The sequence below is a fragment of the Equus quagga genome, chromosome 11 (assembly GCF_021613505.1).
Source record: "Equus quagga isolate Etosha38 chromosome 11, UCLA_HA_Equagga_1.0, whole genome shotgun sequence".
Taxonomy (NCBI): Eukaryota; Metazoa; Chordata; class Mammalia; order Perissodactyla; family Equidae; genus Equus; species Equus quagga.
The window spans coordinates 57,280,572-57,298,570 of NC_060277.1; the positions used below are offsets into that span (position 1 = coordinate 57,280,572).

Genomic DNA, 17,999 nt, shown 5'->3' on the forward strand with positions numbered 1-17,999 from the left:
AGGACAAGGAGGGGGACAGGAGCGGAGTCCTCCTTCGTCCAAGGAGCCGTGTCACATGGGACAGTTGAGATTCTTGTGTATACCGCTGGTTACAGGACCATGGGCTGCTTCTGGAGGTCACAAGAGATCTGCCTCAGTGATGTTCACACGGGCTTGATGGCTCGGCACAGAGAGGCAATGGTGAGGGTCAAAGGGCAGGAGATTGTCTTAGCCATGGGCCACTCAGATCACGTGGTTCAGGAGCTGCACCTGGGCCTGATGCTCCCGGTGTGTGGAGAGCACCGAGCAGCTGTGTGGCAGCAAGGGTGCAGGCTGGAGGTGGAGGGTGTGCCCTGATATTCACTTCGGTGAGACGGGGAACCAGGTGATACCTACTTCACAGGGCGGCTCTAAGGAGTAACTGCTGGCTTGGCAGTGTTAACCCAGTGCCTGGCACAAGGTAAACCGCCCCCGAACCAGAGATTTGTGGGCCTCACTGCCTCCCTGACCAACGTCACAGAGCCCAAGCACAGCAAGGAGCTCCCGCTGCCAGGCCTGCATCTGCCCAAGGTCGTGCCCCTTGGGACCGCTGGTTATGAAGCGTCTCGGCTCTGTGAGGGGCTGACGTGGGCACAGCTGGGCAGCGGTCAGGAAGCGAGCTGGGTCGAGAGCCCCTCTTCTTAGATGACCAAGCCCCAACACGCAGTCTCCGTGGCAGTCTCCTGCTTCAGCTATCTCTGGATTTCCCCTCACACCATGATTTCAGTAAGAAAAAAACCAGGATGAACTAAGAGAGAGAGAAAGGAGGTGTCTGTGGCTACCTCGCCCATCCGAGGTTAATGTCTGGGGCTTCGGTTTCTAGAGAATTGGACATAAACCAGCGTTTTGCCGAGAGCCTCTGCAGGAGCTCGTGTGCAGGCCGGCTCAGTCCTGGGCTGTGCCACCGCGTGGGAAGCTGCTGCTGTTTCACTCACTCCCCTTTGACACAAGGACGATTCCAACTCGGTCTGAGCCAGGTGTGGGCTCAGCCCAGGGTCTAAACGTCTTCATACTTAGGTCGTGGTGGCATAACTTAGCATCCAAGTCCTTGGTGTGACTTCACCAAGTGACCCGAGGCCTGGAGTTCCGATGACTGTGGCCGAGCAGTGATGCTCCCTACTCAGAATGAAAGGACTGCCTGTGCAGACTGAAAGATAACACAAAAATGGCAAATAGAAATGCAGTAATTTAAAACATCACCCGATTTCCTCAACCCTAACTCAAGAATAAGTCTCCCCATGTACAAAACATGTTCCTTTTGAGAATTCACTGGAAAGCATGTCTCCTTAGGAATACTAAGCTGCAGAACAGCTACCAAGGGAGGTTACCTTTCATCCCCTCGAGCAGACCTGTCCAGCTGTTTTAATCTTTGTTTTTTTTTTTTTTTAAAAAGAGCCCTAAAGAAAGTCTTTGTGCACACCAGCTTTGTCATCAGGAGATTCCTGGAAGGGTAAAGTGTTCAAACATTGTTCAGATCCCGTAGGATGTTGCCAAACTGCATTCCAAAGGGACTTCAGTCAGCAGGCCAGAAAACCAGCCCCAGAGCATGCGCTGGGCCTGGGGCAGCAAGGGAAGAGCGGCTGCGTTTGGGAGATGGAAGCACGTGATGCCAACCCCCACCACCAGCCTTCACTACCACCTTGCTGCTTTCTCCTAAGCTCCTTTCATCAGATTTTATTACTTTGAGTGGAAAATGGAAGTGCAATTCATACTTCACCTGCAACATCCGTGTGGGTGGCTCGCCGCATTTGCCTGGTGTGGGCTGAGGAAAAATGAAGTCAGCTCAGCGTCAGCTGAGGAGCCTCCTGGTTCGGAGACCTTAACAGGCCAGAAGCCACCTCGAGGACAAGTGCCCCTGAGCTAGTGGACGAGGTACACAAGGAAAGCACTTCCTGACTTGTGGTCCCAAATGGGCCCTTCCTCTTCAGACAGGGGCTTAGCTGGCTGTGAGGCCAGGCCTCGGAGCCCCCGGGAGCAGACACAGAGCTTGCAGGGGCAGATGTGCACCTCCTCTGGGGGCAGGAAGGGCACTGGGCCCGGGGTCAGGGGTTGGAACAGCTCACCCCACAGCCAGAAATCCAGGGCCACTCCTCCACCTCTGTCCTGTTCTCTAAAAAAGGGGCCTCCAACCTGCTACATCATATGTGCCTGTGACACATTTGCATTTTTCATAAGCACATTTTTTTTTGGTAATCAGAAAAATAAAGATACAGTCTCTAAGAAAATCCTAGTTAACACTACAATTTGGTTGCACTGAATTCACTGAGGAAGCTGAGGCTGTATGGACAAAACTCCAGAGTGGATTCTGAAGGCCAACACAAGCTACTCCGGGGATGCTGTTCTGGGGCGTCCTCGCGCGCCTGCCGGGTTCCTCAGACAGCATGGTTCAGGTGGCTGGGGCCACAGGCCCATTCACTTGCGTGATTTCAGAACCAACTCTCCAGACCAACACTGAGCACCGCCTCACAGCATGAACACTGGTGGTCTAAGGCAGGGGTGTGGCACACACATCTATCTGTCCCTCACAGGGACGGCCATTGGGGGTGAGCAGCACTGCTGTGAGTTGAACCTGAGCCACATTTGTAGTTGAGGGAACTCAGACAGTGTGCGTGATTGCTGAGTCTGACATCTTAAGTTCTGGGCTGCAATAGGCCCTGAAAAGAAAGGCGGCTGTGAATTCACCCCAAAGGGCAGTGGGGTCTCTGCCCAGCGTCACAAGAGCTCGTGCTCAATGTGGCACGGCATTGTCAGGCACACTGAACCTGGCGCTCCAAGAGTGACTGGCTGCCCACAAACGGCGCTTATTTTTAGCTTCCAGCTGCTCCAAGACCAGCGCGCAGCAGAGGCAGACCCCCTCAAGCACGAGCAGCTGCGCAGGGTGGCCCACTCGTGCTGTTCGCCAGACTGGGCAGGCAGGGCCGCCTGGAGGAAGAGCGCAGGGCGAGTTGGCCAGGCTTCCTCTTCTCGAGGACTGGCAGGGGCTGTCCCACTGCCATGGGGGCAGGGGGGGCTCTTCATCTGGGCATGCAAAATGGTCTGGATTCTCCAAGAGCTCTGAGGTGTAGACGGCGTCAGAGATTTGGTTTCTGCTCCAGCTTAGCTGCTTGTGGGGGAAAGCAACTGTCCGTCAGAGGCTCAGTTCCCACCAAACAGGCAGCAGGTGCTGGCTTGCAGGGGGGCTGGGGGCTGGGAACAGTGTGTGAGCCACCTGGCCTAGCGCCCAGTCGCAGCCAGGGCTCAGTAAGTGGGGGCTGTTTTCCCCTCAGTCCTGCATTGCATAAGCTGCAGATGGGGTTCAAACCTTTCCAATCACCGTCATTGGGGAAGGATCAGTTTCTCCTTGCGCTGAATGCTGTTGGCCTGAGTGAGCCACCGAGAGACATGGACAATTCCCTCACAGGTTCTCTTTGGGAAGTTCTCACCGCACCTGGGCCTGAGCGTAACCCTCCAAGAAAGGGCCTTGGGTTGAACAGCTCCCCGTTAGAGGAGGCTGCGCAGGCTCATGGTGAAGGCACAAGCCCGGGGAGGCAGAGCGCGTCAGTAGTCAGGACCCGAGCCAGGTCTGACCTTGGCACAGCCCAATCCAGCAGTTCTCAGTCTTGGCAAACACAGGAGTTACCTGTGGAAAGATTAACCCACAAATGCATCTGGTATGCAGAATCTATAAAGAACTCCTACAACTCAACAACAAAAAGACAAACCACCCAATTGAAAAATGAGCAAAAGATGTGAATAGACGTTTCTCAAAGATATACAGAACGGCCAAGAAGCACATGAAAAGCTGCTCAACATCAATGGTCATGAGAAAAATGCAAATCAAAAAGACAATGAGATACCACTTCACACCACTAGGATGGCCATAATTTAAAAAAAAAAGAAAAGAAAAGAAGTGTTGGGCAGGATGTGGAGAAATAGGAACCCTCCTGCACTGCTAGTGGGAATGTAAACTGGCGCTGTGGAAAATAGTTTAGTGGTTAAACACAGGATTACTATATGACCCAGCAACGCCACTCCTAGGTATATGCCCCAAAGAATTGAAAACAAGTATTCATGAATATTTACAGCAGCATTATTCATAAGAGCCAAAAAGTAGAAACCACCTAACAGTCCATCGACTAATGGATAAACATAATGTGGTCCATTCACACAACAGAATGCCATTCAGTTATAAAAAGGACTGAGGTACCAACGCATGCTACAATATGGATGACTCTTGCAAACACTACGCTGCGTGAAAGAAGCCAGACACAGAGGGCCAAATACGGTATGACTCCACTTACATGAAGTGTCCAGAATAGGTAAAACCATAGAAGGTAGACTGGTGGCTGCCAAGGGCTGGAGGGAAGGGAAACCCCCACAAACACAGGGCCATGACCCACACCCGCTGACCAGCTCCTCCACGAGCAATTCCAAGCATCCTGACACCCAGCCAGGGCACAAAGCTATTGGTCTAAGTGAAGACATGGAGCCAGGAGTCCCAAGACCTGAGGACGGTTCATTTCTTCACCAACTAGCAATGTGACTCTAGCTAATTCACATCTCATCTCTGCTTATCTTCTAAACCATAAAATTATGCTACTACGGTTATGCATCATTCACAGCGGCAATCTTCTCTGCTCCTCAAGACCAACTGTGCGGCCAGGAGAAGCCAGGCTTACTGCCTACCCTGGGGACAGGGAGGCAGGGCGGGGCTGGGAGGGGAAGTCATCAGAGCCAGTAGATGGCAAGAGGTCCCTTGGGCACTGGCTGGTGTTTGTCCCCGCAGCTCCTGCCAATCTTCACCAGACACTGCAAGATACCCACCACAAGATACCAAGGGGGGGAATTCTTTATTAAGGCATGTGAGCACATGTGTGTCCTGGCAGCAGCATCTACATAAAGGAGGATAAACTTCTTGTAGAGACACCAGTGCCACTTCCTTGCATCACACCCTCCTTTATGGGGATGTGTGGGGAGGGAAGCCCCTTCCAGGCCAGAGCCTGCACTGGCAGTGCCGGCCTTCCCTCAGAAGGCTTTTGGGAGGCCAAGGCAGTCCCGGAGCCACAGCTGAAAGCTCTAGCTACCAGCCTCTCGGCTACACTGACAGCGACAATCCCTGTGGGGTTGCAGGGAGCAGCTTCCATGACTTCTCAGCAGTGCTGCGATCATTCCTGAGCCCCAGGCAAAGGGCCACTGTCCAACAGAGGTGGACTTCTCGAGAAAGCAGTCTGGATCTTGACTCCTTCACACAGGCAGGCCAGACCCCAAAAGTTGCCACTTTCCTCAAAGCCTCCTGGGCAGTGAAGGGCCACCTGGTCCTACAGAAAACAACTTATTTCCGACCAAAGGGGCAGGCAGAGGAAGTGGCCTCTCTCCCCTCCTCTGCCCTCATCTGTTCTGAGGACAGAAGGGACGGGTGTGTCCAGGCTCATGGCAAAGGCTGCACTTCCGGGGTTTCTTGGTCATGGATCCTGTGTCTGAGGAACCGGCTCGGGCTCTTTTGCTTCTGGCCTCCGGCCTCTGGGTTTTTCCTCTGCCTCCTGGCCAGGGTAGGGCTCCAAAAGCCCCTGTGGGAAGAGTCAGGGGAAGGCTGAAGTTAGAATGGACACACTGACGTAACAGGAAATACAGGTTCCAGTGTTTGGTGGAGGGTGTCCTCCCAACCTTCATGTAGTGACGTCCAGCCCAAAGCCCGCACTCCCTTCACTCCATGTCAACACAGGACGTGTCACCACCTTACACTACCCGGATGCGTCTCCCTAAAGAACCCTGAGTTCTCAAAGGTCTTGGCCCACTCTCGCTGTCCTGGTAAGGGCACTGTTGTCACTTCATACATGCCCTACGCCCTTTTTACAACAGTAACCAAGCAAGCAACTGGTCTGAGGTCATGTGTGGAGGCAGCATAGACAAGCAGGCCTATGACCAACGACCTGCTCCCCATCTTCTAAGCAAGGAAACCCGAGGTCCCAGTCCTTTTTTTTTTTAAGATTTTTTTCCTTTTTCTCTCCAAAGCCCCCCAGTACATAATTGTATATTCTTCATTGTGGGTCCTTCTAGTTGTGGCCTGTGGGACGCTGCCTCAGCGTGTTTTGATGAGCAGTGCCATGTCTGCGCCCAGGATTCGAACGAACGAAACACTGGGCCGCCTGCAGCGGAGCGCACAAACTTAACCACTCGGCCACGGGGCCAGCCCCGCTCCCAGTCCTTAAGCAGGCCTCTTAGTACTGACTGTGCTGCTACCCAGGACAACTAATCAACTGGCCTGCAGCTCAGACACCACTTGCTTCCAACGAGGGCACCAGTGGCTCTTGCATGTATGAAGTGTGTGCAAGGCCGACTACTTCAAATGGGGGTCTGTCACGGCAATGGCCATCTCTGGGCCCCCTGGCTAGCCCTATGCCTTTATCAAGAGTTCTTGGTTCTTCCTGGATGTGTGAGCTGCTCATGTGTTAGAATCACAGTCTGAGACCAACTAAACTCCTTTATAAATCAGGAACCCTAAGAAAGGTATGCAGGTGCCCATCTTATGGTGGAAACTGAGGCTGAGAGGCGGAGTCGTTTGTTCAAGGTTGTACGGCTGGGCTTCGGAACCAGCTCTGTCCAGCAACAAAGCCCCCACCAGGCCTTTTGGTCATTCTCAGATGCTGAAGCGTCTGCTATATACCGGAGGGAGCAGGGACCATTTCAAAGAGTCTTCAGGTACCTGATCAACCCTGAGCCAATGTCCGGGTACCAGTCCTCACCATCCCCATTTTTGGGGCACCAGACCCAAGCTGTGTAAGCTTGGGCAGGTTCCTAGCCATATCAGGGCCAGTTTCTTCATCTGAAGAAATGAGGCCAATGATAATAATCTTGCAAGGGTGACAAGGGCTAGAGGGTCAGAGGGCTGTGGGATCAGGCTGACCTACGTTCAGATCTTGGGCCGTGTTGCTGTGTGATCCTGAGCAAAGTCACTTCCTTTGTCAGGGCTTCACCTTCTTCATGTGTAACATTGTGATCACATGCTTACTTGATGAAGATGAAAGACGCGTATGAAGTACACTTAGCACAGTGCCGGGCACACAGCAAGCTACTCAATTAATGGTAGCCACTCTAAACTGGAATGAAGACTGTGCCGTTCATCACCTTGCTGAAAGTGATCAGGTGAGGAGATGGAGGAGCAAGGCCACCCACACCTCTCCCAGTCCCACCATGGCCCCCTGCCTTCTCTCTGCTGCCTTTGGTCTCTGAGGTGGACACCACCATGCAAACTGCAGGCAGGGACCTGCATGCCCCCACCCCCCGAGCCCAGCTCAGGAGCTGCTCCCCTGCAGTGCCGCTGTGGGGACGGCCTGTGTCCTCCTCACCTGGGGCTGCATTCTCGTCCACCCACTGAAAGAAGCCGCACTGCTGCTCTCTTGGCTTGGCGCATGTGTGGAACTGGCGCCCCTTGTTGGGCCCATCCTTCTGCACAGTCCGTGTAATGGCAGGTTGGCTGCACAGGCAGGACGTGCCACCACCACTGTCATCACCAAGGCTGCCAAACCTACCCGAGTGGTTCCCTGAGCTGGGTGGGCGGTCCAGTGAGCCACCCAGGGGTCTCAATGCAGAGGAAGGAGGCCCTCCTGCCTCCAGATGGCTGCTATCAGCCCACAGGAAGAAGTTGCAACTGCCACTGTTGCACTTATAGAACTGCCGGCCCTGGTTGGGACCCTCCTTCCGGACAGTGAGCAGCACGGCCTCCTGGCCACAGTTGCAGGTCACAGCGTTGCCTTCACCAGTGGCAGTGGGTGGTGGTAGAGCCGGAGCCAGAGCCTTTGAGGGCCTGGTGGGCCTGGTGTCAGGAGGCTGGGGGTGGCTGTGCTGGCTGCTGTCCATTCTGTTCAGGGACTGGCTAGCCTGAAGGTAGCCAGAGGGCCGGCTGCCTGGCTGGTAAGCTCTCGGGGGGCCCTGTGAAAATCTCAGGTCCAAGATCTCCCTCAGGGTCTCATCACATCCGCCAATGCAGCCAACAAACTCCAGAGGCATGGTCGGGGGAAGGCTACCACGTTTGAACTTTAACTTCAACCTAGTGAGGCCAGAAGATGAAAAAAACGTTAGCAGGTGCAAGAGTCTTCTCCTTGGTCCACAGAGGGCTGTGGGCACCCTAGGCCTCCCCTCACCATCCCCACACCCCAGGAAGTCCAAGCAAGGCAGCAGCCAACCACCAGCCCCCTCCAGTAGTCACAAGAGCACAAAGGGGGAGGCAGATGACATCTAAGACTCCAATGAATCACCAAGACACAGAAGCCTCTAAAGGTTCACTTCCCTGCACCAGCAGTTCTCAAAGCGTGGTTCAGGGCCTCCGGGGCTCCTGGGCCCTTTCAAGGTGAGCTCGAAACTATTTTGTAACAACACTAAGAAGTTACATCTGTTTTGCTCTCCTTCTTCCACGTGTGTGCACTAGAGTTTTCCAGAGGCTACAACGCACGCAATAAACTCAGCCGACTGACGGCGGAAGCAGACGTGAGAACCCACACCTCTACTAATCCAGACATTAGACTTGCAAAAAGCGGAAACAATGCATCCTTGTTATTTTTTTGCTTTGGAAAATAGGTATTGTATTCTAAAAACATGTTATTTATGTTAGTATGCAACGCATTTGTTATAAACAAATTAATAAATATTCTATCTCCACCTTAACTTAGAATATGGTAAATATTGACAAAATATAACCCACAGTGAAAGCTCTTTGGGTTCCTCAACGATTTTTAAGAGTGTACGGGGTCCTGTGACCACAAGGTTTGAGAACCAGTGCCACAGGGCCCTGGGCTTTTGACCGGAGCTTGGAAATGATACTGAAAACATGAACACTTTCCTAAGCCCTCGAAGCAGCCTCTAGCTGGACAGGACAGGGAAAGGGTGTCTGCGGTTCTTCACGAGGGCTCCTCCTGAGGCAGCCCCCGCCCCCGCGGGCTTCCACACCTACAGAGGCGGAGATGGGGCACGACCACAACTTAGGACCACTGACCTGGCCACTGCTGAGTGCGGCGAACCTCCCCCCACTCCAGGTGCCTAGAATTAAAGTCCCCGGAGAGGCCCCCGGGGCTGTCTTGCAGCTGACTCAAGTGCGCAGCTTACCTGTAAACAGGGTGTGGCTGACAAACTGGACACACGCTCCCATCCCTGCTGGCCTCCAGCACAGAGCTGGGGAACCACACGGCTGAGCGACATTCTGGGAAACCCGTGCAGCTGAGGTAGAACCTGGGGAGCATGGGAGCAGGGTCAGGAAGGAACCACCAGACCACGGGAGAGATGGGCAATACTCCTAGGCTGGCGCCCACCTGCTAAGGAAACTTCTTCAGCTAATGAAGGAAGACACTCACTTTTCTGGAGGACAGTTAAATAAGATACACAGTTACTGATAATGAATGACTTAGAAAAACTGGCCTGCAGTTGATTTCCAACTCCCTAAAAAAAGAAACAGCTATTGCTGACTCTGCTTTCTACTTCACCAAGCCACATACGAACACTTGGACCAGAGCAGGGCCAAGCGCCAAGGGTTCTCACACCCTCCGTAACTTCCTTCTCCCAACATCCTATGGATGTTACACTGGAGCAAAGTGAGGCGTGGAACAGTCTGGAAACCTGCCCAAGGATGCACATGCAGTGAGTCTTGAAGGACTAGACCCCATCTGTCTGAGGAAAGAGCCTTTACTCTGAACACCTATACCACGTCTTTCTTGGCCAACATTTCCTGACGTCTTCCGGTCATGAAACTTTAGGGCTGGACTAGTCAACATGCACGTGATTTACAATGTCCTTTGACCATGCCTGGGTATGACTAGTCCAGGGCAAACAAACCAGCAAACTCTAAACCCCAGTTGTGGAAAGAGCAAACCCACAAACTGAGAAATGGAAATTATCAGATAAACATTGGAGTTGTAAATTCCAGAAGACAATCTCCAGACCTCCCTGAGCGACTCAAATACTTGGAGAATTCACAGCTAACACAGAAGCAAGTATTCTTTCCCCTTGTATTTCAATGATTACTAACCCATTTACCCACTGGTGGCAAAGAAAAAAGCCATCAATAGTGTTTATTAAGCACTTACACGTGACTATCGGGCACAGGCTAAGCCTACAGTGGGACCGGCTTCTATAATGTCTGTGCGCAACATAAGCCCTGCCACCTGCTGCCAGGTCAGGCCCACCGACCTCTGGTTTCTGAAAGCTGGGGAGTCAGGCCAGTGACGGCTGGCTGAGGAGCTAGGGAAATCACCTGCCCATGTAGCAGCATGAGGGGACCAGCAGAATGGTGAAGGGCCGTGGAGGCTTAAGTTCAAATCCTGCCATCCCTGCTCCCCAGGGCTGCCTAGCTGTGGATGAGCCACCTGAACCTGCGAAGCCTTGGTCTTCACTTCTCAGAAAACTGGGGTAGAAACGCCTATCCTGTAGGGTGGTTATGGTGAAGAACGAGATGATGACTGCAGAGCACCCTGCCTCATGTCAGCCACAGGAATGGCATGCGCTAAATGATGGCTGCCGGCACCACTCACCATTCCTGCTGTGAACTTCCCCTAGGCCAGGCTGGGCAGCCTAACCACGGGGTAAGCTGCCCACTCTGACCTACTGCACTGAAAATGGAAAGGCATCTGAGATGCTCAGATCCAACTCAGAGCCAAAAGTAGGAGAGAAGAAGAGAGCAGTGTGGTTGAGTGTCTCACTCGGTGCTAGACTCTGGACCCTTTTACTGAATCCTCACCCTTCCCACAGCTTTGAGAGGTAGATGCCATTGCCCTGAGTTTATGCAAGAGGAAACTGGGGCTCAGAGTAGTTAAGTAAGCTGCTTCGGGTACAAAGCTTATATGTGGCAGAAGTGGGATTTGAGCCCAGACTCATGTGGGTCTGAAGCTCATGCTTCTCCACCATTCTCCACACACTGGGTGAGAGACATCCTAGTCACTGGTGACATAGCCCTGCCATCTCCCAGGACCTCCTCCTCTAAGTTCCCACAGCACTTCCCACTTCCAAGGCCAGGTGCGAGTCTGCTACCATTCTATCTCCAACACCTAGTCCTGGGGCTGGTGACAGCAGGCCTGCCTTTAAAGAATGACACAGAAATGAAACACAGTTTTACAGAGCTGTCCAGCCAACCTGGCAGGTGCTGGGCAAGCAGAGGGGGCGGGGCATGAGCTGGACACTGACCCGCCACTCTTCTTGGTCTTGAGGACCATGTCCTTGTTGCATTGTGGACACTTCCTGATGGGCTCTGGCACAGTTGGGTAGATGGCTTCTTGCTGGGGCACCTCTGCTCCTTCCCCAAAGTACTGGGACAAGGCTTCATCCAATCTGAAGAAACGGCAAAGTATTTACAACCTTCTTATGTGCACACAACATGAGTGTGACCTAGGAACCAGCTGGCTGGTCAGCCACAGGCCTGATGCAGAGAATGGAGGCAGACGGGGAACGGTGCTGGCCAAGCAGCCGTGGCTCTTCTCTGACTCCTGGCTCCTGGTAGCTCCCAGGAGTGATCTAGCTACAGGTTAGATTTCACCTCGACACTGGCCCCAATCAAATAAAGAAGACCGCACAGAGTCCACACACACACTGCCGAAGGGTCTGTGTGGGTTTCCGTTTAAACTAGCTCACGTAGTTCTTTTCACCATTGGCACAGAGGAGAAAACATGTTATTTATATCCAAATGCACACGTGCTGCTGCCAATTGGCCACCTCCAAATACCCCAGAGAACAAGTGGGTCACACACCACACTTGGGTTCAGTGATATTTGAGGTGGTGCTGTCTACTAATTCAAGACACAAAGAAAATCAAGAGAATGGCATTTCTAAAGCTAACAGCCCAGAATAACCGGACCAGATGTCTCTGCTTATTGTTTCTATACTGACAAAGCTCTATGGAAAGGAACACACAAAACTCAGGAGGAAAACCTGAAGTGGGAGGAACTTTATGTGGACAGCTCTGCACAGTAACGAGACCACTGGTGAAGATGAGCTGACCTGGCAGGGACTGAGGAACTCAAAGGGCATGGGCTATGCGGAGTCACACCACCTGGTTTCTGCTGAATCCGCCCCCCCAGACTCCCCATTCCTTGGGAAAGTGATGTCTACTGCAGCAGAGATGAACCACCTCGTGCACAGGACAGCAGGCTCTGGCACTCACTTCTTCGCTTTAGCCACTGCTTCAATGAAAACCTGCTTGTATTTCTGGACCTGCTGCCTTAAAACCACAAATTTGTCCTTCTTCCCCTCACAGATCAGCTTCAGATCGGCTTCCAGCTCAGCTCGGAGGTCAGGCTTGGACATCTCATAGCCCATGGAGTCATAACCTGCAGGGAAAAGAGCAGTGTTTAATGGCCCTGAATGACACCTCAGGGACATTAGCGACATGGCCTCCCCAGCTACCCATTGCAAGCACCCTCCTCCTTACCTTCCACAAGTCCCATGCCCAGGTGCCCAGGGAGAAACCGCTTGTCTGCTGTTAGCCCAACATACATCCGGGCTTTGATTGTCTCGATGTGCTCCGCATGAGTGGCGTCAGTACCTGAAAGCCACCCCTGGTTACTCAGGTTAATGCAGACACCCCCCCAGGTGTCCCACAGGCACCTTCTTCTGCCTGGACATCCTATTCTAGGTACGACGCCTCCAACCACAATGGCAACCTCACCTCTCTCTCACATCTGCTTACTCACTAAAGCTGTCAGTTTCAGCTTTGAAACTCCTGTAAGTCTTTCCCTTCCACTCCATGTGTCAGAGCCATGGCTGGAGTCCACAGTATCTCATTTGCATCATTACAACACCCTCAGTCTCCTCGTTTTTGCCCTCTTCCTCCACCCACCCCATTCTTCATGCTGTGGCCAAAGGGATCTTTTAAAATGTAGCTCTGCCATCAGGGAAAACAAAATCAAAACCACAAAGAAACATCACTTCATACCCACTTGGAGGGATATAACCAAAAAGACAATAACAAATATTGGCGAGGATATGAAGAAACTCAGCCCTCTTACATTGCTGGAGAATTACGAATTGGTGAAGCCACTGTGAAAAACAGTCTGGACGTTCCTCAAAAGGTTAAACATAGTTATCGTACGACCCAGCAATTCTATTCCTAGGAATATACCCAAAAGAAGTGAAAACATGTCCACTCAAGAACTTGTATACAAACGTTCATAGCAGCATTATTGATACTAGCCAAAAAATGGAAACCATCCAAATGTCCAACTGATGAACGGCTATGCAACATACAGATCCCTTCAACGTATACACGGTCCATCCATATGAGATAGTGTTCACTTATGAAAAGGAATGAAGTCCTGAGACATGCTGCAACACGGATGAACCCTGACAATATGCTCAGTGAAAGAAGCCAGTTATAAACGGCCACGTATTGCACAGTTCCATTTATAAGAAATATCTAAAACAGGCAAATCTATTGAGTCAGAAAGATTAGTGGTTGCCTAGGGCGGGGAGGACTGGAGACGAGGGGGAACGGGGAGTGACTACTAATGGGTGTGGAGTTTCTTTGTGAGGCGATAAATATATTCTAAAATTGATTGTGGTGATGGTTCCACAATTTTGTGAATATACTAAATACTGAATTGTACATTTCAAATCAATGAATTGGATGGTATGTGAATTATATCTCAATAAAGCTGTTAACATTCTTTAAAAATGTAGCTCTATATTGCTCCTTTCCTTAGAAATCTTAGATGGTTCTCTGCTGACCAGGGGCCAACATTGGAACCCCTCAGCCTGGTGCACCAGGCCCTGCCTCACCTTCTATGACACAACCCCCCTTCACCTCATGCCCCCGCCACAGTGGCATGTGCTTTCCTGTTCCTGTGTCATTCCTCAGGCCCTGCCTATGCTGGGCTTGACTTCATTCATAAGGAATTCTTCCTATGAGGTGTTAAGGCCCCGCCTGCTCCGTGCAGAAGCCGTTACACTGTATTTAGTGTGCTGGTTTGGTCTGCTTCTCCTGACGGGGAGGCCTCTTTGCGTCCCCAGGCCCTAGACCAAGGTCTAGCTCTTAGGGCCTTAAACTTTTCATGACTAAATCATGACGGGTAAACTAGCTCTCATTTTACCTAAACCGATGGCTTTCTGGAGAGTACAGTGATGGCCAGTGGACTGCAGGTGGGAGTGCTTCTTCCTAAGTCAAACAAAACTCACTTTCTAATGAGGCAGCTGTGCCCCAGAGGGAACGGCTTGCTTTGGACACCCCAGGGAGTCGCACTCACCCTCCATCCACTTCCCTCTCCATTGTGCCGCTGGCCCTTCTGGACTACCTTTGCCAGAGACAATCCTTGGAGCCGTGACGAAAACTGACAAGGGGGCAGCAGATCAGCTACAGGGACCCACTTGTAAACCCTGGGCCTCAGGACTTAGTGGGAAAAAAATTCTGGCCCAGTTTTCTCTTTTTGAAACCTGATTTCTGATTCTTAAACAATTATGGGACATGTTTTAATAAACGCTAAGCATATAGCGACCCATGGCTAACAGCCGGGTGGCAAACTCAGACTCCTCAGGGGCCTGGCACATAACGAGTAGGTGAGCGAAGCCAAGTGTTAGCAATTGAGAATGCATATCTGGAGAGGGCTGCCACGCAGAGCCAAGCGGCCGCTTCCACGCGGGAGTGAAGGCTCAGGTTGCCAGACCTTCTGATACTTCCAGAGATGAAGATACAGATTTTTATGAGGAATCTCTCAAGTTTTAAATGTTGGTACCTTATTAAAAATAAAACAAAAAACAACAAAAAAATCCCTGTGTAGGCTAAAAATAGAGTCTATGAAGAGGACGTGGGAAGGGTGCTCCCAGCTGAGACCTCTGAGTTATGGGAAACGTCTATGTCCTTATATGGATGGTGCAGAGCAGCGCTTAAGAATATTGACTGTAGAGTTATTCGAACTCAGGTTTTAATAACACAGTCTGTGACTTTAGGTAAGTTCTTAACTTCTCTAAGCCTCAGTTCAGCTATAAAGTGGGGTGGAGAATATAACACCCACAGTGGAGTTCTCATGAAGATCAGAAGAGATATAGTGCCTGGTACATGCACAGCACTCAAGAGCTGCTGGTTACCATGACGACACACTACTGACCGATGCCATGCTTCTCCATGAGGGCAATGAGGTCGGCTTCAGTGAGCAGCTGGGGTGGACTGGTCTCCCCATCCACCATCTCCACAGTGCTGGGCTGAAAGCAGAAGCCTCTGTCATAGACAGGGAGGGTCTACAGAAAGCAGGAGAAGCGTCAGTCAAACCATCCTGCTGTGGCAATCAGGCAGAAGACAACATCCATTTCAAAGAACAAGGCCCTGCTCCATCAGATGGCACCAGGTTTGGAACATGACTATCCTTCCCTCTCCCTGAGGCCCACAGGGTGAGACACGGATTCTGACCTCTGACTGGACCTATGATTTATCACCTTGTTACTCCAGTGATCATATGGGTATACATCCAGATAGTTTCGGGCCAGGATCACGAGGCCATGGGCCACAAAGCGCTCCTGAGCGATGTCAATCTCCACAGTGGTCTCCTGCCCCTGCGCATCCTGGGAGCAGCAAGCTAGGAAATGGCGAACGATAAACTCATATAGTCGCTGTTCGTCTCCCTACAGAGAAAAGAAAAGAGCCTGAAACTCCCTCCAGAATATTACCTCTCAAGGATCTCAGCATCCTTGGTAGTTTAACCTGGTTAATGCCACCCTTCAGCCTAAAGTTCTGCACAGAACAGAGCACACCACTCCTGCAGCCCCCCGCACTAATGTGGAGTGCCAGCCAAATGTTCTGCGTGCTTATGGGTTTAGGCTAATAAACCTCAAATAATCAGGCAAAGATAAGAAAGGGAGTCATCTGCCCTCAAGACTGGGAAGTGAAGCAGCAAAGAAGGAGAAAGCATAATAAGTTAAGAGACCACGTGTATATAAGACACATAAAGATGCGCCTGGCAGTCTTAGACCAATGTGATGAACACAAGGTTTGTGGTGATTTTCTATCAATTCAGTAGACAAGGATTCAGTGAGGCTCAATCTATCAAAAGCCCATAAGATGTTCATAATCATATCCAATAATTCTCCTTCTAAGGATGTATTCAAAGGAAATAATGAGAGATCTGCACAAATAGTTATCTATACAAATGTTAACTACAGTATATCATGTATCTAAAAGTTGGAAACAGGCGTGACATCAGCATCATGGTGGTGAGCTGTTCCCTTTGTCTCTCCCCTGTTACAACTAAATGGACACCCATGAACCAAGAGAGGATTCCCTACAACAGGACACCTGAGAGATCCATGCAGTTACACATCTGAAGCAGTGGCAGGTGGAATCTGTGACCAGAAGCATCAGGAACCATAGCAGAACCAGTGGCCCAGGCCCCAGTGGTTGCAAGCCTGACACCAGCTCTCCACTAGCAGCAGGGACTGCATACAAGTCCCTGGGTCCCCAAGCTGCCGACAGTGACAGTGACAGTGACGCCTGTAAACCCAGCACTTTTGGCAGGGGTGCAAGCAGCACCCCAAGACAACCCAGGAACAGCAGTGAAGCGGTGCATGGGGCACAGTGTCTGAGTCCACGGAGAGTCAGTGGAGGAACATGAGGCATAGATGACCAGAAGCAAAGTAACCAAAGCCACACCCAAATAAGAAAAGGTGATTATTACCACAAATGCACTGGCAGAGGGTCCACTCAACAGATACCAGGAAGAACTACAGTGACACAATAGAACAGAAGGAAAACGACAATTCCCCAGAAACCAAACCTGAAGTCAGAGAAGACTACAATCTAAGTGACAGATATTCAAAGTATTTGTCATAAAGAAAACAAGAAAACTCAGCAAACAGTTCAGGGCAGACTCCTGGCCCAACGGTTAATGTTCTGCATGCTCCACTTTCGTGGCCCAGGATTGTGGGTTTGGATCACTGGCGTGGACATACGCACACCACTTGTCTGCCATGCTGCCACAATGACCCACATACAAAATAGAGCAAGACTGGCACAGATGTTAGCTCAGGGCTAATTTTCCTCAAGCAAAACAAAACAAAGTTTAATGAGCTCAGGAAGGAAATTAATTAACAGAAGAAATACTTCAACAAAGAAACTGAAGCTCTAAAAAAAGAACCAAACAAATTCTGTATATGAAGAACACAATGAGATAAAAATTAATATAGAAAACATAAAAAACAGAGCAGACGTTACAGAGGAGAGAATTAGTGAGCTTGAAGATAGAAACCTAGTAATGCTTCACGTGAAGCGGGAAGAGGGAACTGAGATTTTAAAAAAATGAAGAAATTCTTCAAGAAACACCCAACTCAATTAGGAAAAGTAAAACGAGGATCATAGGTATCTCAGAGGGAGAAAGGAGCAGAGATCTTGTTCAAAGAAACAGTAGCTGAGAACTTCCCAAACCAGGGGAAGGAACTGGACATACAAGTACATGAAGCCAATAGAACTCCTAATTACATCAATCAATTACAACAAAGTTGGAGATATCAAACTTCCTGAATTCAAATTATACTACAAAGCTATAGTAATCAAAACAGCATGGTACTGGCAGAAAAACAGACACACTTATCAGTGGAACAGAACTGAGACCCAAGAAATAAAACCATACATCTACGGACAGCAAATCTTAGACACAGGAGCCAAGAACACAGTGTAGAAAGGAAAGTCTCTTCAATAAGTGATACTGAGAAAACTGGACATCCACATGCAAAAGAATGATCTTACACCACACACAAAAATTAATTCAAAATGGATTAAAGACTTGAATGTAACACCTGAAAACATAAAATTCCTAGAAGAAAATATAGGCAATACACTTTCTGACATAGGTCTCAAAGCAGTTATCTTTTTGAATACCTCGTCTACTCAGACAAGGGAAACAAAAGAAAAAACAAATAGGACTAGATCAGATTAACAAGCTTCTGCAGGGGCCGGCCCCATGGCCGAGCGGTAAATTCCTGCGCTCTGCTTTGGCGGCCCAGGGTTTCGCCAGTTCGGATCATGGGCGGGGACATGGCATCGCTCA

General features: G+C 50.6%; 1 protein-coding gene across 3 annotated transcripts in view; it reads right to left on the minus strand.

The window, feature by feature from the left end:
* Positions 1 to 4,828: 4,828 nt before the first annotated feature.
* The window catches only part of TOP3A (DNA topoisomerase III alpha), a 36,337-nt gene continuing 23,166 nt past the window's right edge, over positions 4,829 to 17,999 (minus strand). For 2 of the 3 annotated variants that reach the window (XM_046674979.1, XM_046674980.1), the window contains exons 12-19: positions 15,397 to 15,582; positions 15,072 to 15,201; positions 12,404 to 12,517; positions 12,137 to 12,302; positions 11,164 to 11,307; positions 9,097 to 9,219; positions 7,344 to 8,044; positions 4,829 to 5,564 (exon numbers count right to left, since the gene is read on the minus strand). In XM_046674979.1, the coding sequence (XP_046530935.1) occupies positions 5,386 to 5,564; positions 7,344 to 8,044; positions 9,097 to 9,219; positions 11,164 to 11,307; positions 12,137 to 12,302; positions 12,404 to 12,517; positions 15,072 to 15,201; positions 15,397 to 15,582 (1,743 nt within the window). In that variant the 3' untranslated portion in view covers positions 4,829 to 5,385. Of the gene's footprint in view, positions 5,565 to 6,901; positions 7,127 to 7,343; positions 8,045 to 9,096; positions 9,220 to 11,163; positions 11,308 to 12,136; positions 12,303 to 12,403; positions 12,518 to 15,071; positions 15,202 to 15,396; positions 15,583 to 17,999 lie in introns of all 3 variants that reach the window. The other variant, XR_006890536.1, reaches the window with a different exon arrangement.